This window comes from Nothoprocta perdicaria, unplaced genomic scaffold (assembly GCF_003342845.1).
Source record: "Nothoprocta perdicaria isolate Ctin4 unplaced genomic scaffold, notPer1 scaffold_177, whole genome shotgun sequence".
NCBI classification, from domain to species: Eukaryota; Metazoa; Chordata; class Aves; order Tinamiformes; family Tinamidae; genus Nothoprocta; species Nothoprocta perdicaria.
Window position 1 is genome coordinate 1,146,268 of NW_020454949.1, and position 24,773 is coordinate 1,171,040.

The 24,773-nt window shown below is 42.4% G+C and overlaps 1 protein-coding gene across 2 annotated transcripts; it reads left to right on the forward strand.

Moving 5' to 3' along the window:
- The first annotated feature begins 3,344 nt into the window (after positions 1 to 3,344).
- On the forward strand, positions 3,345 to 23,372 carry TRA2B (transformer 2 beta homolog). 2 transcript variants are annotated; one of them, XM_026036345.1, is made up of 9 exons: positions 3,345 to 3,454; positions 9,657 to 9,790; positions 13,915 to 14,077; positions 14,623 to 14,811; positions 16,332 to 16,447; positions 17,261 to 17,344; positions 21,199 to 21,261; positions 22,023 to 22,096; positions 22,861 to 23,372. In XM_026036345.1, the coding sequence occupies exons 1-9, from the start codon at positions 3,419 to 3,421 to the stop codon at positions 22,869 to 22,871; spliced, it is 870 nt and encodes a 289-aa protein (XP_025892130.1). In that variant the 5' UTR covers positions 3,345 to 3,418; the 3' UTR covers positions 22,872 to 23,372. The 2 variants fall into 2 exon arrangements, with proteins under 2 accessions (XP_025892130.1, XP_025892131.1); XM_026036346.1 differs by lacking the exon at positions 22,861 to 23,372 and having other exon boundaries at positions 3,363 to 3,454; positions 22,023 to 22,104.
- The last annotated feature ends 1,401 nt before the right edge of the window (positions 23,373 to 24,773 follow it).

The following is a 24,773-nucleotide window of genomic DNA, read 5'->3' on the forward strand; positions in this document are numbered from 1 at the left end:
TTGTCTTGAGCGAGGAAAGAAAGAGGCCGCAGGCCAGGAGAATCTCTCTTCTCCTGTTGTCAAAAAGATTCAGCCTCTCTGACCTGGGGCTTGTCCTGAAGGGTCGGGTCTCTTTCTAAAGATCCCCTCAGAAATGCTTTGTCCACAGTTTTYGGGTCCAAAGTTTCACAGCCCCCTGCATGTCCTTGGGATTATTCCTGGTCCTCAGAGGGCTTCCTCTGCATACATTCCAGAACTGCTGTGCACTTGACCACACACCCGTGTCTTCTCCCTGCACTGATGGTGGGGGGACATGGTGGCCACAATGAAGCTCCGTTCTGGGCAGCCCCTCACACCCGTGACTATGACCCAGGGACGTCTGGAGAGGTCCTCGTGTAACGCAGCCTGCTCCAAGCAGGCCCAGCGAGCACAGTGTGCCCTGCAGCAGGTCCACTCGCTCCACTCTCAGCGGGTCTGTGTGGCCTGGGGAGCCCAGCACGGGACACAGCCCCCCCAACAGGGCTCTCCTGGCCCGGACGGACAGCCTGGATATATCCCACAGGGAGATGAAACTTCCTGTGCTTCAGTTTGTCACTGACCACCACCCAGGAGTGTTTAGCTCCATGCCCTTTACATTCTCCCCTCAGGTATTTCTACATGTTGATAAGATCCCTTCTCAATCTTTCCCCTTTCAGCTATACCGAACAAGTGCAGCTTGCTCAGTTTTTCCTCGTAACATAGATGATTCCTCTAGCTTTTCCTCTCTGCTTTGCAGGGCATTATGTTGTTTAAAATAATTTTATTTTTTTGTTATTGTTTACTTATTTGTTTATTGTTGTTACCTTTTCTGCTGCATGTATTTTATTTTATTTTATTTTATTTTATTTTATTTTATTTTATTTTATTTTATTTTATTTTATTTTATTTTATTTCTTTTTCCACAGAATAGTATATCTGAGCTTTCAGGGATGTGCTGCAGTACCCTGTGAAACCTCAACTCGCCAAGCGTCCCCAGCGGTCCCTGCTGCGGCCGAACCGTCCCCTGCGGGCGCCTCGACGCGTGACATGGCGGCCCCAACGGTCGTCCCCGCCGGCGGCCCCCGCGGGCGCACGACATGGCGGCCCGCGCGGACTACAACTCCCGGCGTGCCTCGCGGCGGCTTTGGCCCTGCCGAGCCACCGTCCCCCCCACTCTCTGTTTGCCTCCCTTTTGTATTAAAACTTAATTAAATTTAAAAAATAAATTAAGTTAAAAAAAAGTTCCTCTGGTTCTTCAGGAATTCTGAACCCATCAATGCTTTGCTTATGTGGGAGGGATGCACTTTTTTTAAAGTCATTTTCATTCACTTAATTTGCCACAGGAATCGGAGCTGAGAAAAGTGTTAAGTGATGCCACACAAAATACGTATGTTTATCAGCAGTGTAAAGAAGTTGCTTTAGAGGAGAAAAAAAAAAAAAGAAAAAAAAGAGAAATGCATAATTCTGTGCTCTTGCCTATATTAACACTAACTTGCTCATGAAATTTACAGATCAATTTAATTCTTTTTTTTAATATATTACATAGACTTGCAAATTCAGACCCATTTATCTCATTGGTGGAGAGAAGGGGAAAACTAAAACAACTTAAGTAAATGCGAGTCTTGCAAAACTCGGCAAGTTTTGTGCGGATGTACTTTGAGTTTTATCCTTGAATCCATGCAATTCTGAAGAACAGATGTGGAGCCAGGTTTCCTCTCCGTGCGTGATGGTCTTTTAAAATGAGCATGTGTTGTTCAGTTCATGATGACCGTGACAATCTGTGTGCTTTTGATGGAGAAAATAAAGATGTATGTGTTACTGCACAGAGGTGCATTTACGAAATTCATCATGGGTTCCTGTTTCCTGAAAAAGCCATTCCACTACATGATGGACGATGACTGTAACAGTGGTGCTACGCTGCCCTCACGTGGACTCCTTAGAGATGTCCCCACTCCCAACGCCAGCGTGTACAAAGTTAATTCTTTCCCATTCTGGGGCGTTTGCTCCAAGACAGAGCCTTGCGATGGCAGTGAGCGGAATGCCATCCGTGCTCCACGGCAAAATGTGTCGCCTTGCGAAGGAGAGGCGAGAGCAGCTCCTCGCCTGTGCACGGCCGCCATCGCGTTCACATTGCCGTACGATGCACGTCTGCGCTTCCACCACCTTCCACCATCGTTCTCCGTTAGAAAGGAGCTGGAGTGTGTCCAGAGGAGGGCAAAGAAGCTGGTGGAGCGGCTGGAGCGCAGACCTGATGATGAGCGGTGAGGGAGCTGGGTCATTTAGTCTGGAGAAGAGGAGGCTCCGGGGAGACCTTGCCTTCTACAGCTACCTGAAAGGAGGACGTAGTGAGGCTGGAGATTGATCTCTTCCCAGAACAACTACGGATAGGACAAGAGGAAAAGGCCTCAAGTAGCACCACAGAGGAGGGTCAGGTTAGACACTAGGAAGAATTTCTCCATGGGAAGAGTGGCAAAGCATTGGAGCAGGCTGCCCAGGCAAGTGGAGGGGTCACCGTCGCTGGCAGTGCTCAAGAAACATGTAGATGCGGCACTTAGGGACATGGTTCAGCAGGTTATGGCGTTGAAGGCTTTACGGCTGGACTCGATGATCTTGAAGGTCTTTTCCAACCATAATGATTCTATGATCTCCTCTCTCTGCAGACCTCTTTTCCTCCCAGACTGCATCCCTGCGTCATTTTTGTGCATTTTCCCCCACCTCTGCCAGCCTTGCTGCTCCTGCTTGCAACAAGGCGCCCACAAGTGCAGCTGATGCTTCATGCTGTGGCGATATGACGCTTTCCACGTCACGTCCCGTTCCCTTCCCGCAATTCCTATGGGTCTTTGTGCCTTTCTGACAATCTCGAGACATCCTCAAGGCTCTGGTAACTCCAAGACGTTACCACTGAATGGAAAGGGCCAGTGAAGAGCCCGACAGTCGCACAAGTGAAACTGGAAAGACGGATCCCACGTGCGTGGCGTGCCCGTGACCAACCCTATTTCACACGGTCCCTCAGGGCTTCGTTGCTGTTCTTGGTTTCAGCCTCAACTGACTCCAAAAACATTCTGCCCTCTGCAAACTTTATTAACCCACAAGAACCTCTTTTCTGTATGGTGCCAATAGCATAGGTCGGGGGAGGGAGAAAATAAAGAATTTAAAACTTAATTAGGCGAGAAAAGATCTCATTAATCCCCGTGTTTCCTATTCCGCCATCTCTCCACATTAGCCCGGGAAGGTCCCCGCGCTCCCCCTCCCCCCCGGGGCCACGGCGCATGCGCGCTGCCGTGGCGGGCGGGCGGAGGGGGGAGGAGGCGCGGCGCGCGCGCGCTCGAGCGGCCCGCGTCACTTCCGGTGCGGGAGCAGCGCTGGCGCCGGGGACGCTCGGGTGGCGGCGGCGGTCGGCGGGAGCGCGCGCGGCGGGACCATGAGCGACAGCGGCGAGCAGAACTACGGCGAGCGGGTAAATAGCACGGGGCCCGGGCGCGCTGCTCGGCGCCGGGCGCCCCGCGGGCCCGCTGCGCGGCGCTGGGCAGAGCGGGCGGCTGAGCCGCCATGGGAGGGGCCGCCGCCGCGGCGGAGGAGGAAGGGGCCGCGGCGGAGCGTGCGGGGAGGCCCGGCGGGGCCTGGCGCGGGAGGATGGCGGCAGGGCCCGCGAGCGGCCGTGGGGGCGCGGGGCGAGGAGGCGCTCGCTGCCCGCGCGCCCCGGGGCGAGTCTTGCCGGCGCCATCTTGGGCTCATGACCGGGCGCTCCGAGAGAGGGACAAAATGGCCGAGGGCGGCGGCGCCGCCGCGGGCCCCGGGGCGCCGCAGAGCCGCCAGCCGCCTCCCCGCCGTGGGGCCCCCGAGCCCGCCGTGGGGGGCGAGCAGCGGCGCCCGCCTTCCTGCTGCCTGTGTGTCCTGCCGCCCCTCCTGCAGCCTCCTGAGGGCGGATGGAGAGGGGCGAGGCGCCAGGGCCGCGGTTGTGTCCCCCCCTCCTCCTCCTCCTCCCTGCGGTTGTGTGTCCCCCTCCTCCTCCTCCTCCTCCTCCTCCTCCTCGCTGCCCTGCGGCTCTCCCTCGGCCCATGGCCTCGCCGGCCGAGCTCGGCCTCGCTGCGCTCCGTGCTTGCCCGCGAAACGCCAATTCCGCTTATTTGGAGCTGCAGCTCCGCACCCGCTGGGCTTGCCCTCAGGCCTAGCCTAAACGTGGGCAGCGAGGCTTCCTCGCAGCGTGCTCCGTGTCCCACCACGGCGCCTGCCCGGGGGCTGAGCGTAGCTCAGGCTGTTGCAGAACAGCTCTGGCTGGGTGGATTTCACTGAAGCTGCGGCTCGCTTGTGGTGGCGGCGGTTAATTTGTCCTAAAAAACCAATACACAGAGTTGGTTGCGGGGTTGTTTTCCGGGTGGGATTGGGGAAGAGCATTGTTACCCTTTGAGGTCTTGCTGCCGTGGTTGAGTGCAACGCAGGAACTAATATTGTCTTTTGTTCCATTTTCAACGTAAGTAAATTAGATTATTGCAGCACCAAAAGTATTTGCTCAGATGTTGGTAGCTTTGACTTGTAAACCTCTAGAGAAAGGGTGGTTTTTTTAATGTTTGTTTTAGAATTCACTAATGTTAGGCAGGAAATTGCATTTTTCGCAGTGCCTCTTCTTGGTCAATATGGGATTTTCTTCCTCAGATTCACTCCAGTAAACATTATTAGTTTGTGAATGTTACTTCAAGGCAGGTTATGTTAGAAAAATCTGAGCTAAAAATGGATTATGCGGAATACTGAAAGATGGGGATCAAAGAATAGGCTACACCCCTTCCCTGCAGCTTTATTTTTCACTAATGTTTTCATATTTTTACAGCCAGTAGATTTTCTTTGATGGAATATTGCTTCTTGCCTGAGATGGATTACTGCATGTTAATTGAATGTGATCTTAACTACTACACTGCAAGCCAGATTGAAAATGAATTTAAGATAATAACCTAATTTTAGTACAGTTTGTCAGGGTAACCTACTTTCTAACTTCAATTAGTGTGAATAAAAATGTTAAAACTAGTGCTGTAAAGTCTTCTTGAAGCCATTGATGCAGGGTGTGATAGGGTGTTGTGCTCTTTCCCTATGCCCCTTTTTCTATTCTCTCTTCTGGACCTATAAAAATAAAACCAAATTGTGCTCAGGCAATCTCTACTAACTGCCAAGTGAATGAGACTTAAGAGCAGTTATGTGCCATTAGAGCCTGTTCAGAATAACATCATTTCTATTAACTGAACTTTGGTGACTCATTTATAGGTAAGTCCTATGCAATATGCATTTATAAAAGTTTAAAAAGTAGCACCCTGTAGCTAAGAAGCTGCTATTGTAGGCTAAAGCAGGCAGTGGCTTTTCTAGTGCTATCCCAGTGTTACTTACAGATTATCCTTTGCTTGCTTAAAGCTTGTGTTTTAGCGAATCAGCGGCTTTCTTCTTCAAGCTGGGCTCTGAAGTCTCCGTTTCGCCAGTAGAAACATTGTTTGGACACTCTAGGATATGGCTTTACAGCCCACTGTTAAACAGTTCCAAGCTTGTGCTGCCAGCAAGAATTATGTTCCTGAAACTCCATTCCTGCTCGTCTTCTGCCAGTGCTAATGGCTGTAGGGAAGTCAGATCTGGGAACTGGATCAGCTGAGATTTATTTTTTGATTCAATTTCCACTTGTGTTGGTTCACAGGTTTGACTGCAGTAGCCACGTGAGTGGGGCTTGCTGTCTCAGTGGCATCTCAAACGTAAATGTCTTATGTCATGACTTGCAATGTTAGTGCTAATTCCTCAGCAAACTATTTTGTGCAGTTTAAACATTGTAGTGATTTTTTTTTATTATTCCTTTAAGAGAGTAGTGAGATTTCTGGAAGTTAGCTAATAATGGCAGTGGTGACTTGATACATGTTTGATCCAAGAAAAGATGTAATCTGATGACCAGTTTTCTCTCTCTTTTTTTTTTTTTTTTTTTTTTTCCTGTTAAAACACCTTGAATGATGATAGGTCACTTAAAAGGTAAAGTCAATATTCTTGAGAATACTATTATTAGAAATGAGTTGGAGAAGAAACTCTGAGGTGGTCAGAAACAAGTTTGGGTTGTTCTCCATTCTCTGCCATCTGGCACTTGATCTGACCCCCTTGGTGAGCTGATTCAATACCCTAAGCTGTCAGAAAGTCATTTGCTTTTTGTTGTTGGATTAGTTTCCCCCTAGCTTAGCACACTGAGGTCATCTAACAGGTCAAAGCACGATGGACGTAGTGGAGGAAGGATTTGGTGCTGTTGAGTTGTTAGGAGTTCAGCTTTTCAAATCTCAAGTTGTCTTTTTTTTTTTTTTTTTTAACTTCTTAGGTTTTGAAGGTTTGGGGCATTGGGGAGTCACATATCCTGATACGAAGAAAATTCAGATATTTTTACAAATTTGCTTTGACAAGATCTTGGAAGGAAAATGCTAGGAGTGTGTTCAGCAAGCTACTGCAGTTTGTAGGGATTTATTTTAAAACTAAAGTTTTGCTTGACTATATTACAGGTGTTAAATAATTGAAATGTATTACTCTTTATAATTAATTCCTTTTTGCCCTTGTGATACTGTGTGGGTGAAGATAGCAAGCTTTATGAATGTGCTTAGAGGTGTAAAAATAAAATGATAAAAAAGATCTCAACAGAATTAACATGTTGTTTGATTATGCTTAAGTATGTTTGAGGGATAATTCAGAAGCCACAACTTAAGGCCTTGCCCTCTGTCATGGCTTACTGGAATTCAGGTGGAAGTAGGTGGGATTTGTAACTACAGATAAGTGACCTGGTGGCTTTTAAACTCTGCAGTTCAGAAATTCAAGCTTAGGAAAACGATTGTTTTGGAATGACTGTTTGGAGTGGTTATTAGGGAATCTAGAAGTGTTCAAGATCTAGCAGTGAACATGGCCTTGATCTGCTTACCTGGAATGCTTTAAAATAGGTAGGAAGAACAAGTTACCTTTTCCCCTAGCTGTTTTCTTCCGTATGTCAGGAGCAAGGAGCTTACTTCACCTTCTTTAAAAAGGTTAAAACTCCTTACGCAAAAGGAAGAACATTGTATTAAGAACAAAAGCAGATTGCAGAAACAGTCAAGGTTCAAGTGAACCATAGGGGGAGATAGGAGCTTCTGTAAACCATCAGTAGGAGGCCAGATAATAGAGTAAAAACAGAGTTTGCCTGGGTAGGGGTGTTTGAAAAGCACTAATTTAGGTAGGGAGGGTTCCCTTTGTTGGGGGAAGGAGTAATACATTTTTAATTCTAGAGATTATTATTGCTAGTCTTGGTAATACCTTGAGCAGATGAGGTGCAATTAATTCCACTGAGGCTTAGAAGAAAGAAGTGATACAATGCTGTAAAATATGGTGGAGTTAGGTGTAAGGTTTGGATAAGGATGATTCAAGGATAGGGAGAGGAGAAAGAAGGGGAAATGTAGGTTTTAAAATGACAAAATGTTGTGCAATCCAAAGAAGCAAGATGAAAATAAACCAACTGCCTATTTTCAGGTGCAGTTACTTATCTCCAGGCTTTTTGTTTTCTTAATAGGTTTCCCTCAATATAGAAGAGGAAAGTGCCAATTAGATGAATACTTAGATTATCTGTGTGTTCTAGTGCTGCTTTTCTAGAATGATTTCTTCAAAGCCTAGTATCCCTAAAAGCTAAGGTGGTGGTGGTCGTGGTGGTGGGGAAATAGCCTTGGTATGTTTCTGGGCAAAGTCTTCTTTCCTGCTCTTTCCTTCACTCTCCCAAAGCATCATACGCTTCTGTTTTCTTTGCTCTTAGATATTCTGCCATGCTCCTTCTGTTTAGACTGAATTTTTCAAAAGTGTAATTCTTTGTGAATTAAGTGTATTTTCTCCAATATAGAACAGTCGTAGTTTGGGTTTTATCACTCCTCTGAATCTTATTTTTAAAGTGTAAAAGTAGTTTGAACACTGTCCTTGGTGAAATTAATATGTGAGATTTCAGAACTCATTGTGGGATTTTCTTAATGCACTAATGAGCTTAGGGTAAATTTGGTATTTGTCACAAATAAGCTCTCAGTACTTGCACTAACCTAAGTGAGGTGTTTAGAGTTTAATGGAGCTCATGACACATTTTGACAAAGAAGAAGAAGATGTGATCAACTTCTGTTTTATTTACGTGGCTCTCAGAGTTAATTAGAAATCTGCTTCATCCTACAAGCGCCGCCTCCCCCTCTGAGTGTCTAGGGTGGGCAATTGTAAACAGCCAGACCTGATTCTGAGTGATATAGAAGTGGTGTAAGCAAAACTAGAAAAGAATTTAGCAAATGGGTTTTTAAATGTTTGGTACCTTTTACTATTAGAATTTCAGCAGGATTTGGGTTGAAATTTTAAAAACATTACTTAGGTAAAACAGTTTTGAACAAACTCTGCCGCTTTTGTAGTGCGTGTAGTGTGCCTGGTCAAGAGTTGACCCACAGTGTGAAATTTAATCTCTTTCTAAAAAGACATGGTCCAATAGATGAGTTTTCTATTGAATTTTAAATTTTCTCTAATATCTTGAAGTAAATAATACCTTCGGGAGTGTTCAAACTAAATGTTGAAGCCACGTGACTAAATTTACCATTGTATTGACTAAAAATACAAAGTGTGGCCCCTGCAGATGTAATCACACTCATGAGGGCAAAATAGGCAGGGGTTTTTAAACTAGCTCTCCTAAACTGTGAGAGAAAGTCAATGAATGAAAGTCTGAGCTTTCTGCATTCAAAAAGCACCTCCTTAGCCTCCCCATAGCAGGGAGGTATTTTACTTGAGTCATTTGTTGCTGGTTTTGTCTCGAGTATGTGGCTGATGAATTTAGAAAACACTCTTGAATTTCTTAATGCCAAGATCGATGAGTAAGTCTTTAATTGGGCCGTTGTATGCTTGATGTTAAATGTAGGCATAAATAGTGAGTTCACTCTAGTACTAAGTTAAATTGAAATGATTGAGTCTGTTTATAAAATAGTAGGAAAGTTGGTAGATTCAATTCTTGAACTGCATATATAGTCAAAGTCCGCAAAACTTTTTTTTTTCTAGTTTCAGTTTTGGCACTAGATTTTTATCCTGGAGTTTTTAAATATTCTTCATCCTGTTCTTTTTCTATTAAGGTTAATGTTGAAGAAGGAAAATGCGGAAGTCGCCATTTGACAAGTTTTGTAAATGAGAATTATTTGAAGCTCAGGAATAAGTGAAGCTGAAATTTGAAAAAAAAGAAAGTGAATGCATGCTAATTATCAGACCAGAAGTCCCACTTATAGAATATTGAGCAATTTGTGTGAAGTGGGGAAGATGAAAGAAGTCAGAATTTGAAACGGAAGAATGAAGAAAAGGAATAAAAATGAAGTTAAGATAAGAAGTAATCTGGAATCTGAAAGCACTACGCTAAGTAATTACTAGTCTGTTTATGTGTCCCTGTATATTTTGCTAAACATGCATGCATTATCTGTTTAATAGCAAAACTATATGCAGGGTAAAGAAGTGTCTACCAGGGAAGAAGAAGAAAAAAAAAAAAACACTTAAAAAATCTAGGCAGTTCTAATTCCAACTGCCCGGACACATAGATATGATTTTTTTTTTTACCATTTATTTCACTGGAGCTTGTTTACAGACTTGAGGTAAAGCAGAAATTGTGTACAAATTAGGCTTTCAATATCTGCGTGCAGGAATCCCGTTCTGCTTCCAGAAGCGGAAGTGCTCATGGGTCTGGCAAGTCGGGCAGGCACACGCCGGCAAGATCACGCTCTAAGGAGGACTCGAGGCGTTCCAGGTCAAAATCTAGATCCAGGTCTGAATCCAGGTGAGTTTTTACCTCTTTTACCTCTTCCTCCTCTTGGCAAGTCTTTGGATTATTATGGCAGAGCTGAACTGAAGTCTAATTTAGCCCAGTCTGGTGCCAAAGGTAACTGATGATCTGAGAACATTGAACACTATTTTCTCTACTAAATAGCTGAATTTCTTTTTAAGGATTTTCTTTCTCTTTTTTGAGAGATTGTGCTGCATTTTTGCTGGTACAGTTGGAGAGGCCCACCTTTAAGTTTAAACCTTAAAATTATGGCTGGTTTCTTGTACATGAAGTGTGAGGTGCTCTGCATCTTTCTGTGCCTTAAGTAAGGGCATCCCCAGATATTTTCCTTTACGTGCCACAATAATGTTACAGGTTTTTTTTTGCTATAGCTTTTTTGCACTAAAAAAAATGGAGTGGAGGTAAACGTGAACTGCAACAGATCCTTTTCTTTTAAAATATATGCTCGCCTGAAAATTAACAGGCAGAAAAACTGTAAAATTTGAAGACTTTCCTATCTCTTAAAATTATGGAGAAGGTAGCTTTTGGCATTTGTCACGTAGCAACACAGTTGGCTGCTATGCAAATGTATTTTTGACTGTGCTTATCCTCTTATTTGCCTGCCACAAACTGTACCTTCAGAATTGCTCATGAAACCCTTAAGGATCTTCTCACTGAGCAAATAACCTCTGCTCACAATCTGAAGATAATCAACCAGCATCACTGTGCTAGCCACTTACTGTTAAATTTTCTAGGTATGTCTTCTAAGCAGTGCATTTAAGAAGACCAGATGGGAAGTCAACAAACCTGTAAATGAGTGAATGTCACTGTATTAAAAAACAGGATGATTCGGTGCTGACTAAAGAAGGAAATGAGTGTTCTTTGCTCATTTGTGAGCATTCAGAGGAGAAAAATAGTATTTCAAGGTTTTCCTGTTGAGCTGTTCACATCATGTTTTTGTGTATAAATACTGATTTAGGCTTGCCAAAATAACAAGGCTAGGGATAGGGCAGGGGACAGATGACTATTTGGAAAGATGTCATTCCGTGAGTAAATAAGCCGTGATAGGAAATGCTATCAAGCACTCTTAGGTCTGCTTGCAACACTGCACTTAATCCGGTGGTAGCCAGGGAGTGTCTCCCCGTGTAGCCCAGGTATTTCAGTTGCTCTTGCAGTCAGTGTTGCAGACTGGGAGCACAGCAGTGCTGCGGTTTAGGGAGCTAGTGAAGCTAAACATAACTGTATACAGCATGAAGAGCTCCCTGTGAGAATGTAAATAGCGGGAATTTTGACACGATTGGGTATGATTTTTATTTTTTTCCTCTCTAGTTCAGGCCTAGTTGTAACTGTCAAATTAGGCACTTGATTCCCAAAGCAGAAGAGTGAAAGTATTAAACTAAATCGCAGAGAATCGCAGGATAGTTCAAGAGAACCAAAATCTCTGTGAAACAGACACCTACAGGCTCAGACTCTATTACTTTAGGCAGCTGACTCTTGAAAACCTCCATGGATGGAGACTACACGACCTCTTCGGGTAGCCTTTAACCTTCTAAAACCACAAGCATGTCAGGGCCTAGCCCAGCATGTTCTAGGCACCTTAATCCATAATCCTGAGGGTTTTAATGCTCTTCTTTTAAAGCCTTGTATTTCACTTGCAAAATACCCAGGATGTTATGTAAGAATGCGGATGCAGGTAGCATATAATGCTGAAAAAAAACAAACACAATATCTTGAAATCTGAAGTCCTGGCACAGTGATACATTTTTAAAAACAAACTGGGCAAACTGTTAGCTCGTATGAGAAATCACCCTTTAAATCATATCCTTGCAGATTCAATGGTTTTCTTGATGAGCATGATGAAAAGCTTCAAACTGCTATGGTTTCCTGAGCATCTAACAGCTGTCCTGAAAGTGCCTCTGACTGAAAATTCTGGAATTTTATTGCAGAGCTAGAATGAGTCTGTTAAAGATTTTGAGTAGAGTTTTATAGCCTTGTGTCAAGAGACACGGATAGAATCAACATACTTGGGTCTCTCTTCACTGCCGTCACAGAGCTGATTTTGAGCATGTCATGTAAACTTTGGTTGTGGCTGGAGAAATCACATTGTGACAACTTTCATATTTTTCAATGGCTTTTTTTGCAAATTTTTTTTCTTTTAGTTTAATCATCAGTTAGAGCTCGGGAATATTTGATTAAGAAATTCAAAGCTTTTTTTATTAAAGCTTCCTCACTAGTGTAGTGAAGAACCTCTGCAAGTATTTGTTTTTTTTTTTTAATTCTTATTAATATGTATACTTTTAGCTGGTTCTATGTGTTCTTAAGGTCTAAATGCCTCTCAGCAGAGGAATGGGGTTTTTAACTGGTGGTGGCTTTGTGGCAAAGGAGTAGCACTTAGAATTTAATGTATTACTTATATGCAATGCCTACTTAAATATTCTTTCAGGTAGCAGCTTGTCTGGTTTGGAAGGGTTTGACTCTGCTTCATAATGGATGCATTTTAAAACCTGGACTGTCAGTTCTGTATCTTGTCCTCAGATGAGCTTTTTCAGTGTCAAAGACTAAAACGTGGCTTATGCAGGTGCTGAGCTTCGTATTTGTCTGGCATTTCGCTGTCTTTCTGTCCTGCCTTTCCTGCCTCACTTGGGAGTTTAGTTACTTTCTTCATGTTGCCCAAAAACATAAGGTTTGTTCTTTCTAAATACAGTGCTTTGGTTACGTGTTGTAATGAGAATAGTTGAACAAGAGTCAGTCTGTTTCCCTAAAACATGTTTGAGTTTCAAGTAGAGGAGGGTGGGACTAGTTGAAAGAGGTGGAGGTGTGTTTTTGTTTGAGGATGCTTGTTACTTGAAGAACATGTCACACAGGATGGCTGTCTGGGAAACCTAGTGAGAAATCCTGATGATGGGAGCTGTTAAATGCTCAGGAGAGTAAGAACTGGTCCAGGTTAAGAACTTCCATCATGCCACATGGTTACTCAGAAACACTATTCTGCGTTGATGGTTGCTCTTAATCTTGGTGATGTTTGTTTCCGTGTATTTTGGGGAGGTGATTTGGTCACAAATAGTCAGCTTTCAGACTCTGATGCCTGAGAGCACCCCCCCCCCTCAACTTCCCCAAATACTACACTTACTCTTTTTATCCATGCAGTAATTTCCTTTGTAAATATGTGTGTGGCGTGCATGTTGTTCAGTGAGTGCAAGCAGCAGGCCAAGCTCAGGAATGGTACTACATTATAAGTTTTCTACCTGCTCAACTGTGGAACAGCTGTATTTTGAAGGGCTGAGGGCTTGGTGGAAGTAATTGAAGTGTCTTGTGAGCTTGTCTCTGCAGACCTAGTGCTGTCGGAAGTAATTTCTGGAATCCCTGTGAAGAGGGTTGAAATTAGTGGGTTGTTACTTCTTTGCCTAAATACGCTACGTGTCTGAACGTGTACAACGTGCTTACACGTGCAGCTGATGTAACAGTTAAAATACCAAAAGGTGGATAAACCTACTATCGCTTTGTTAGAAAAGCTTAGTCTCTTCAGTCTTGTTGCACTGTTTCAGAGGTATTTTTTGCATGCTTCTATGCTTTTAATTATGTACTGTGTAAAAAGTATATTTACTTAATATTTTCCATTAAGAGCTGTCTTATTGTGAGTGCTAGAATAGGCATTTCTGCAATCCTGGATTTTTTTGTATCAAGACACAATTTATTCCTTTTACCTGTCTCCGCTAGGACTTTGCAACAGCTACAGCAGCTATTTTATTTTTACCTAAATGCTGTTGTAAATGCTGTGATTATTCTAAGCACATAGTGTTTCAAGGCAAGATAGCCATATTAGAGAAAACTAGAAATGATCAGGGAGCTAAATGCTAATTATAGGGAAAATTGAAGTTCCCTCTCTTCTAGTTCTCCCTCTCCCCCCTAATGGAAATACTCTGAGAGTATTTGCAGTAATGTAGCTATAAAGACAATTGATATCAAAACTGGTTACATTTGTCTTCTGGAAAACAATTATGTGGCACTGCAAGTTCTTAGAAAGCGATGGGGTTTTTTGATTTTGAATTACTGACCCTTTTTTGGTTTTGATTCGCTTTTTCTATGCGAAAGGTCCAAATAAAACTTGTAGCTTTATTTATTGTGCATCCTTCTTGCAGATCTAGATCGAGGAGGAGTTCTCGTAGACACTACACAAGATCCCGCTCTCGTTCCCGCTCTCACAGGAGATCCAGAAGTAGGTCTTACAGTCGGGACTATCGGCGGCGACACAGTCACAGCCATTCCCCCATGTCTACTCGCAGACGTCATATTGGAAACAGGGTAGGTCTGTTACAGAAGTAGGTGACTTGTCCCTAGTCTTGACTGCATTTGAAAATTGCTCGATTCGGACATCAAAATCTTCCAGAAAAACACATGGACGTTGGATGTCCATAAATTGGCAGTGTATGTAGAGCTTAAGATTTGGGCATTGTCAGGGTGGTGGGGGAACATACTTCAGGTTTTCGTTTGGATGGTTTATATGTTTATTGCAGGGAGAGAGTGTGCTTCTTTTCAGATGCCTTTAAAAGAGGGAGGAATGTTGCCTCTTGATTAGAATTATTTGTAAAACTAGAACATTTATTAAAGATGCCACCAAGACAGATTTTAACTAAATGAGGCGTGCAGGCTAGCTAACTCTTAGCTGTTTGCAATCCTCTGGGGAGGGGAGAGTGATAAAAGTGTCTATTAGCAAGTTAAGCCAACAAATTGCAGCAGGATGTTGGGGGGTTTTTTGTTTGTTTTTATTTGGGATTGGATTCAAATTAATGGAATACTTTCTGTTGCAAATGAAGCAATTTTATGCTAATAGATTTCTCTTCCTTTAGGCAAATCCTGACCCAAATTGTTGTCTTGGCGTGTTTGGATTGAGTCTGTACACCACAGAAAGGGATCTGAGAGAAGTTTTCTCCAAGTATGGTCCAATTGCTGACGTTTCCATTGTGTACGACCAACAGTCACGGCGTTCAAGAGGATTTGCATTTGTGTACTTTGAAAACGTCGAGGATGCTAAGGAAGTAGGTTGGAGTAGAGAAAAAATGGCACATCTGCTGTGTTTAAGTAGTGAGTTGATAATAGAGACAATCTGTCTTGAATGCAAAGGGCAAGTTGCAAAAACTGTTATTTTCGTGCTTGCTATTAAGTAAAACTCGACTCTTCACTGATAATTTTCAGAGGGGTTGTAGTGCAAATGGATAATTTGTGAATTGAGTTTCTGGGAGAGGAGAAATGCACTTTGTCAGCACTTCTCCAGATCCTGAATCTGGATGGAGAGTAAATACAGTGTGTGCTGGAGGCTGTCTGGAAAACTGTGTTCGAGATGACATGTTTCAGGCCAGTATTTTCTCTGCCCTCTCGGAGCCTAAAATATCCTCAGCACCTAAAATATCCTCAGCACCTTTTCTTAGTTTTAAGAATCTTAATTCAGGTGACCAAAACCTCCAGTTTACTGGAGGAAATGTTGTGAGGGCAAGGACACTGCTCCCTGTGCAGGCTGAGTTGTTGTTTAATTGGCCAAAGCAAACTGCAACCTAGCCATAGTGCAAACTGTGTCAACAGAAGAAGAAAATAGAGACAAAGTCCTCTCCAGTTTAACTGTTGAGATGAAAGTTCCTTCCTAACCGCATTTTTGGAAGTCTTTTTGACGCTGAGCATGTTCAGAGTGCTCAAAGCTTCTCAGATGCTCGAGTGGAGCATTAACCTGCATTCTGGTGACTTCTGGTGCTTAAATGAAGTATTAGTGCGGGAAAGGAGGAATCTTTTCAGAAAAGTCTGGCCAACACCTCAGCCTTTAAGTAATATTTGGAAACACTAAAACATCTGATTAAATTTGAATAGTATTAATAGTACCTAAGAAATTTTGGGATTTGATGTTTACAAATAATACAAAATGATAAGGAAGGGGACTCACCAACTTGAGTTCTACACTCAAGCCTATGAAAGACCTTGTGCTGAGCTACTTCGCAAAGCTTTGCATTTAAGTTCTGTTAGCTAGCAGAAAAAGCAATGGCATTTTTCTTAATGTAGGCTCTTTTTTTTCTCTTTTCTTTTTTTTTTTTTCTCCTCCCCAGGATTCAGATACAGTTACAGGTGAAGTCAGAGTAGAATTTGACAATGTATTTGAGGGGGAAAAATGTATTTGATAAAGCATTGATCTGTTGTTAGCTTAAATGTGCTTCATATTCCATGGTAGAGTAGTTGCAACCCCACGCAGGGCTGTAGACAGAGGTGTCCCTTAATCATGTAAGATAAAATCACTGTTAAATTATATTCTTTTTAGGAATTTCATGCTGTGCAAGTCATATTTTAATGCTCAAGCAGTGCTTATTTCCTGTTTTATTTTTAAACACAGCTTATTTCCAGTTGTCCTCCTTAGCCCTGAAGGTGCACTTCAAGAGCTTATGTACCAAGCTTAAGTGAAATTTAGACTTGAATCTTATTTGAACCATTTTGAGATTTCTCTTAGTGTCAGAGACAGTGCCTAGAAACTTTGTATTAAAGTATAAACCTACAGCTAAGTGTATTTCACTTGGTGCAGGCTAAAGAACGTGCCAATGGAATGGAGCTGGATGGAAGGAGGATCCGGGTAGACTTCTCCATAACAAAAAGACCTCACACACCAACCCCTGGTATCTACATGGGAAGACCAACTTAGTAAGTTACTGTATTTCCTTGCTTCTGAATTGTATGCACCAATGTGGACACTTCTGTATGGGGAACTAAAATGGAAAAATCACTGTGGATGCCTGATTACGGAATGCAGAAATCCTCAGGTCACTTGTAAGCACTTAGGTGCATGTGCACAGATGTGCTAACACCTGGTTATTATATAGTATTTATCTGTGACTGATACAGGGTCAGCAAACAGAAATCCATGTCTGCTACTTAGGTTACCTGGAAATGCATTTTCTAAACGTTTTAAACGAGTTTTTTCTAAACATTTAAATATGGTGGCATTTCTGATGTTTTACAGATGATAGTAAGTTGCTTATGATTAGTGGATGGTCTCCTCTATGGCCTCAAGCTTTAATGGCTTTGTAAGCTGTAAATTTCAAGAAGAATGGAGTCCAATAATGAGCACCAGTCGTGCAGCTTTGTCTGTTTTCCAAAAAGTCTACGTTTAAAGTTACCAAGGATGAGAAGTGTGTGTTGTTCCTGCGTCTGCAGTATTAAAGCTTAAGAGCTTTCAGACTGAGGAGGAAAGCAGATAGTTATTTTAAACTTCAAGCCCTTGAAAAGGCAGCGGTTTAAGCATTGATGGGTAAATCAAGTGCTCACTCAGTCACCTCCGCTGTGAGGATGAGAGGTAGTAATGCCAAGCAAGTTAACCACAACACTCCCCCTTACCTGATTATACAGTTTGCTATAACATCACTTCCAACTTTATGCCTCCTGTGAATCACTATGAGCCATAGGTAGAGCTTTACATTTTATTGATTCTAAGTCTGTTTCATTCATTGCTTGTAGTGGCAGCTCACGACGACGAGATTACTACGACAGAGGGTACGATAGAGGATATGATGATCGTGACTATTACAGCAGATCATATAGGTGAGCCAACATTATTAATACTGCACAGCTTTTTAAACTGTGTGTTTTTCACCTCCCCTCCTACCTATCTGTCATCAGTTTGTGTTAACAGTATTTTAAAAGAAGTAGAATATTCTTTCACTTTTGTTCTAGAATCTTACTACAAAGTCTTTATCAAAAGGACTGCCCAAAATAAATCCACACGCTGGTGAGATTGAGAAATATTCTGAATGGGATATCTAGTTTTGGCCCGAGATGACTTCTTTTTTTTTGTCTCTATTGAATGTTGGAAGAGGAAGTATGTTCTTTATGCTGTCAGGCCAAATTTTCATTAGTCTGTCTCTGCTAGCGCTGAAGCGGTGGGGGCAGATGTGCAGACCTAATGCTTGAATTTGTGTTGTAATGCCAAATTGTATTTGGAGTGGAGTCAAATGGCAGGCAGCAGAAGATACCAGGGCTTGCCAGTATCCCTTATTAAAATCCCGGTGTTTCAGCTATTGCCAGAAATGAGGAATGAGAATTTGAAAGGCTAAACTGGTCTGTACTGGGCACTTGCGTGAAAAGCCTTTAACATACTGGAAACTTAATTGCGTATAAAGTAAACAGTGTTATGAAACCCCACACAAAGCTTAATTGTCCTGTAACAAAAGTAGCTAGATTGTTGTGTGGAGCTTGGAAAGGGGATTACCTTCCCCTGGGCAGTGTGTCAGTTAACTCCTTGGCACCCACAGCTGGGATTTCCTCGTTACGGAAGCCAGACAAATGGCACGTGCTAGTAGGAGGAAACAACAAATTAGACTTGAGAAGAAGAAGGAGGAAAAAAAGCTGAACCCATGCTGCTTAGCAGATTGAACAGATTCAAGCTATGTGCAGAGTTTAGCTTTAAGCTGAGGTCCTAGCTGTGGACCTTTAAGCTCGTGAAGTCTGGGTCTCTTCGCTACGCAAGGACAAAGCAGCAGTGTTCAGTAGACCTGAACCACCTTGCCAGACTGCCGCCCCATTTCCAGGCGGAGTGGAGAGCGTGGTGGTATTTTGCATTCTAGAAGGTCATTACTAATTGTCCCTGGACATCATCTGCCTTGATACTAGGCTAGTATGACTGATAAAATATTGGGAACGGGCATTTTTCCAGGGAGGGTTTACAGTGTTAATCTAGTTTGGCTCGTGTATCAACTCAGTAAAGGGTGATTGAATTTTTACCACAAAATCCAAGTTTCTGCTTAGCTAGAATGATGAGGAAGCCCTTGTTATCAAGGAATTGCTGTTCCCTGAAGGGATTTGTGTGTTTACAAGCAGTCAAAATCTAGTGGTTTGAATTTCTCTTTTCATGCATAGAGATACTCATCTTTTACTTGGAAAATGAAACTAGATTAGTTTGTATCTAGTGTTTTATAAACTTAAACGTTTGATTCTCTGTCACGTTTGACCTGTTCTTGGAAGCTCACCCCTCCTATTCCTGTCTGTCCTCAATCTGTACTTTTTATGTTCAACTGCACAGTAACTTTAAGAAATGAGCTGTATATGTTCCATGTTAAGCCTGTCAGCAGTTTGGGCCCCTTGTAAAACCTTCAGCATTTGTCTGGGATGCTATTCATACAGGTGTAAGCGTAATGGAGTTCATCTTTCCTATCTGTAATTGGTAAATGTGTGTATGTTTGCTGAATTTCTATTTCCTGAGCTGTTTGCCTGGCTTTAGTGCAGCTGCGCTGGGCGGGTATCTTGTTGCCTGGGATAGGGGAAGCTGCATTATCACCTTGTAGCTCCGTGATGATATAAATGCTACATACATGAAAGCTGACTACTATCACAGTAGTTTTCTAGTACTATTGCTCCCTTCCCATCTGCTTTTCCCACCTTATCTATGTCTGTAAACTAAGTGCTTTGCTTCTGTAAAGCTCCCGCTGCTGCAAGACGGGAGTGAAGGTGCTTCGGATGCATTCCAGAGAATAGGCAAAAATGTTCTCTTAGTTTCTGGGATACAGTCTTTAGAGAATGTGTTTTACCTCCCCTTGCTGCATCAATGAGTTTGAACATTTTGGAGAGTTAAAAAGAGCTAAAATCTGAAGTTGATGCTGGATAGGCAAGAGCCAAGATATGTGTTGGCTTTTATAGTGACAGGAGGAGAGAGATGGGATCCCAAAAGAGCTCCCTGACTAAATTTCCAGTTAATTTCGGAGCATACAACAGTGTTTCCAGGAGAGTTGCCATAAGCTTCTTCTCACCTCATGTTGTAAAGGCTCTCTTCTAGTAAGGAAATGGACTGAAAGTGTTAAAGCTTTGGAAGCTTCCCAACAGATGATGCTACAAGATGTTTCAGTGTGTGAAGCTGTGCTAGTAGCTTGTGCTTTGCTTTGTTGTCCCATCTTCCATCTTGTTTGGCTTGTGGTTCTAATGTAAACTGGTCAGAACTGGCGAGTTTATTGGTTATATATTTGTTTTTTTGTTATTACTTTACAGAATTTTCCCTTCTTTCTCATTGGTTAGGCCAGACTGTACCTGCTGTCCTTCCCGAATCCTTCCTGTTGTTGCTTTTATGTTGTGTGCTTTACAAACAAAGAAATTCCTTATACACGGGGGTTAAGTTAGGATGTGAGTGTAAGTTTTCACTTAAATGTTACTTTTGTCCTCTCTGATGGAGAATTGTAACAGGTCTTTGTAAAGTCAGCAGCTGGAAATTATTTCAGCTTTGTTTGCACTAGGGAGAACAGTTGCAAAGGCTGTGTTTTCCCATCTTTTAAAAGGACGGGAAGGGGGACATTTTTAGAGCTTCTGTAACACATTTTTAATGTCTGGTGGTTAAAAATAAGCCACCACCAGTCTGTATGTGGCTACTGTGCTTAGATGTCTGCTTGCACTTTCTACAGATACCGGGCCTTTGGAGGAAAGGGATATCGGTGTCATGTACTTCCTCAAGGAAGAGGAAGGCATTCAAGGATGCATTAATTAACAATCCTCAAATTCATTTAAACACTGCATCCTAGTCCTCCACTCCAGAAAATAGTAGCAAGTACTTGTATACCGTAAGGGAAATAGAAGTTCAGATGGGAACTGTAAGGTTAAACTTTATTTTCTCCTATTGCCATGAGAAATGGCAAAACATTTACCCATGTTTTATATTGTCTGCTTACAGCCACTCTTTAAACATCTGCACATCTGCTGTTGCAGGCGTGTTGCATGCAGCATTAGGGAGGAGATTCTTGCTGTCCCCATTTATTCTTTTAGACTTGGAGCAAAGCCTGCGAGCTGCATCTTGACTATTCAGTGTGTGGAGGTGCCACGCTATCTGCTGGCTACTCCTAAATGCTGTAATCAAGTGTTCCAGTTTGGAAAGGCTTTTATGTAAGGTTAAATTGCACCACACCTGTTCAAGAGATGCACTTGTTCAAAAATGATGGTTACCTGCCGAAACATAAGGGTGTTTTTCCTGTCTTACCCACGGAACCTACATGCTCACATTCCTCAGGACAGGGAGCTTAACTTGCTACTTAATGCATTTCATGTATTTTTTTAATTTTGAGTGGACAAGCCTCTGAATAGAAACAGTTTGAAGTGAAGACTTTTACCAGTCTTGGATTACTGCTTTTTGGAGAGTACGAGTTTGTAAAACGCGATGCTGGTCAGCTAGGGTATAAATTCTCTTTAGTTGCTCTTTGACACTGTGTTCAGACCAACTTCTTCCAAGAAGATGTAAAACTAACAGCAATGAGAAAGTTGCTTAATGCTACCTCGTGTAGGAATTAGATGACTACTTGTTTCTAGACCAGTTAGGCTTGATGATGCCTTTTATTTGTAGGGCTTCATTATTTTGTGTTACTATAATGTGAAATATAGTTATTTGAAAATGTTTAACAGTCACAATTACTTTGTCTTCACAGAGGGGGCGGAGGAGGTGGAGGAGGAGGTTGGAGAGCAGTCCAAGACAGGGATCAGTTTTACAGGTATGAAAAAGGTTTCAATATCTACACAAGAATAGCAGCGTTTCTGAACGGGATTATGAGCATTTAATGAAAGAGATCTAAATTATCTTCAGCTATGTTAGCAGAAATTGTGCGAGTGTTGAATTGGTGCTGCTCTTTAGCAGTGTGATTCCCTGCAGGGCTGCATCATCACTGGGTAAAGGCATGAGGTCAGTACAGGGACAGTTCAGTGCTGCTTTGCACAAGAGAAGAAGGGGTGGGGGGATCCTCAAGGCGCTGGTAAGCTGAATGTGTGGGTTTGGGTCGAATTACTGGTAAGGGAGGTTTAATGGAAATGGTCAAGGAAAACAGGAGTGCCTAGATAGGGAGGGATTCCCAGGCCTTGGGGAATGGAGTTGGATGTAGCAGATAATGCTGTATCTGAGAATAAATATTTAAATACAAAGTTACGTTAAGACTTCATTTATTTGACTTGTTTGGGATGCTGTTGACTTTCATGTAGTCAAATTGTAAATGCAAGAGAACTTATTTCTTTTATTAGTCCAAACTCATATTACTGTGAGTTATATTACGGTGACTAGTAACTCTGGAAAGAATATTAACAAGACAAACCTTTTGAATTTTCTTATCAAATAGAAATATTAATGAGCTCTTTATGTGCTCCATGGGCTTTCCCAGTAACTCTCATACCGGGATTGGGCTAGAGAAAGATATCAGTGTAAAACTGCTGCTACGTGTCTGCTGTAGGCATTAACAAAACGATCGTTTGCCCTCTTCCACAGGAGAAGGTCCCCGTCCCCGTACTATAGCCGTGGGGGCTACAGATCTCGCTCCAGATCTCGGTCCTATTCACCTCGTAAGTAATCTCATCTCGGAGCTAGCAAATCAAAAGCAAACTCTGTTTTTGTCCGCAGTTCTCCCTTGCGCTTTTGTCTGCATTTAAAAATTATTCTGACTTTGGGGGACAGTTCCTTTAATGTCGCTCTGTAGTTATTTGTAGAGGTATTTGATCAGAGAAATCAAAGTAGTTATTTGGTCAGAGAAATGGAAGTTTTGCATAAACTAAACTAAGTTCTGTCACCTTAAAAACTTAAAGCTGTATCTCTCCTGGGAATTAAGTTACAACTGCACTGCCTTGGAGCGTGTAAACAGTTTGCTTGTGTCCGAGACAAGCAGCAAAACTAAATTGTCAAGCTCTGCGTGTTCCGGTGCTGAAAGCAAAATTCCTGACTTCAGCTTGCTAAAGAGGAGCCTGACTTAATCTGAGGTCAATACAGTACCACTGTATATAGAATATAGAGCTGTATTTGACAGCAGAATGATAGGGGGGAAAAAAGAGAAACCAGCCTTGTCACTGGCAGAAAATTGGAACATAAATTCCTTCATACGCTCAGATTCTTTCATATGCTGACGTATCATCTCTGTGCATATGTGCACGTTTTGGGGCTTTTCTATACAAAAGAACTTACTGGTCGGATTGTCCTGTTGCATTTTTGTCATAGACAAGATATTAGGCTCTTATTTACTGCTGTGGATTTGAGGCATATCAGTGAGTTCACATACACAACTTAAAAATCTGTCACTGCTTAACTCTAACATGTATATATTTTCTCTTTTCAGGTCGCTATTAAAGCATGACATGTAGAGGAATTTCTAGTTGCAGCCTTTGAGTTGAAATTGCAAGTTTGTGGACAATATTTTTTTATTGTCTCTTCTGTTTAAAAACAAGTGAACAGTGCCTAGTGAATAGGTGACTTTTACACCTTTTATGAAGACTACTCTTTCCGTGATGTTAAATGCTGTTTCATTCTGCATATTTGTGTAGTTTGGTGCTTTGTTTCAGTTTGTGTTTTGAAGAGTATGTTTTGCATGTATTTTTTTAGTCTCCATTTTGACTTCCTGAAAGGTTTCTATTGTAAAAACAGACTGTTCAGTTAGTTTTTCTACTGACTCCAAGGTATTCTGAAGATCAAAACCTGTGTAAAACACTTTCAAAAAGTTGAAAAAAAAATAAAATACTGTTTTTTTCCTACTTACTCTTGCCAAGTATAAATGTCAGTTGTAAACGTTCTACAACACTACCTTCTTACGTGGTATTCCCGAAGGCGTAGCACGGAGGCCAGAAATAAAATTCACGCAAACTCGTTTTGTACTGCTGTGATTTTGGCAATTGTCTCACAACTGTACTGCCTTCAGGTAGAGTAACCCCACGTAAGAACCATCACTCAGGAATGCTAAGCTCTTTTAATGCTGTGGAGGCTGAGACTTACGAGCTCCAACACATATCACCTGAGGTGGGGAGAGCTTAGACGCGGGAGGGATCTTTGTTTAAATATTCACCTGCTTGCAGAAGGCAACAAAATAATTCTTAGGCTACTTGCCTTTTTTTTTTCCTTCTCTCAAACATTCTTTTTAAAAAGGGCCATTAAAAGGCTGAAGGCAATAAATACTTTCAGTGTTTTCAGAGCAATTTTCTGAAAATCCTTTAGGACTTTTGCTATGTTCAGTCATTTATCTGCTACACCTTGATCCCTGTCTGTGTTCCCTGGATTCTGTTCTAGGGCTTTGTTGCTGCGTTTTGTATTAATGTGTAAATAAACTCCGTGAGCAGCCTGCACTCGCGGAGCAGAGCTGACCTTTCCCCCTTTGTGTACCATAAGGGGTTAGTCATGATCTGCTGCTTCCTTTGACTCATTAAAGAGGATTTGACAAACGCAGACTCAAGAGCATGTGTCCTCTGGTGAGCAACTTGAGATTATTTTAGTAAAATTAGTATTTTGCAATCTGTGGGGACTGTTCCTGTCAGCTGAGTTCATCTAATGGCTTTTTGCTGCCAAAAGGAGAGGACTTGCATCCTTTCCTGCTTTTCCCCTCACCCCCTTATACCTGCTGCCCTAACCAGCAGCTCCACATGTCCCAAGAACCCCGAGAGCCTCTTTGCTGTGTTGAACCTCATGCTGCTTCCCCGGGAACTATTCCAGATAGCAAGAGGTGACAGCAGAGCATTGCCCTAGACCCCAGCTTCTCCTAAGAATTGCAATGTTTGCAGTTAAAGGTGGTTTCTTACCAGAAGAACAGAAGCAACGTGTTGGAGTTACTCCTCGGCCCTATGAAACGTGTTTTGCAGGTATGTCTAAGATGTAGCCACTTTTCTTTCCCACTGCTGAATCCTTCTATGTGTTTATGAAGTCCAGAACTGCTCGCTAGTCTGGTGATCCCCTGCTGTGTTTAATGTTACCCTGTTCAGCAGAAATGATGGATTATTGTGGTATATGATACACTTCCAAAACATGTCTGAATCACTGCTGGGTGTCTGCATAGTCTGCCCCGGGAACTCAAAGATGCAGAAGAGGATCCTTAGCTTGTGGAGAGACCGTATGAATTTCCCTACGCGTGTTTTACAATCTGAGCTCATTCACAAATGCTGAAAGCCCCAGACTCAAACACACATCACGAATGTGTGGGATTCGGTGCTGGCTTTTGCTGTGAAAGCAATCCCAACTAAAGGAAACTGCATATGAAAGGTTAAACAT

Coding starts and splice junctions, on each gene's coding strand:
- TRA2B (XM_026036345.1), top strand. CDS start 3,419: ATGAGCGACAGCGGCGAGCAGAACTACGGCGAGCGG. Junction 9,791..13,914: donor AGATCCAGGTCTGAATCCAG/GTGAGTTTTTAC, acceptor TCCTTCTTGCAG/ATCTAGATCGAGGAGGAGTT. Junction 16,448..17,260: donor TACATGGGAAGACCAACTTA/GTAAGTTACTGT, acceptor CATTGCTTGTAG/TGGCAGCTCACGACGACGAG.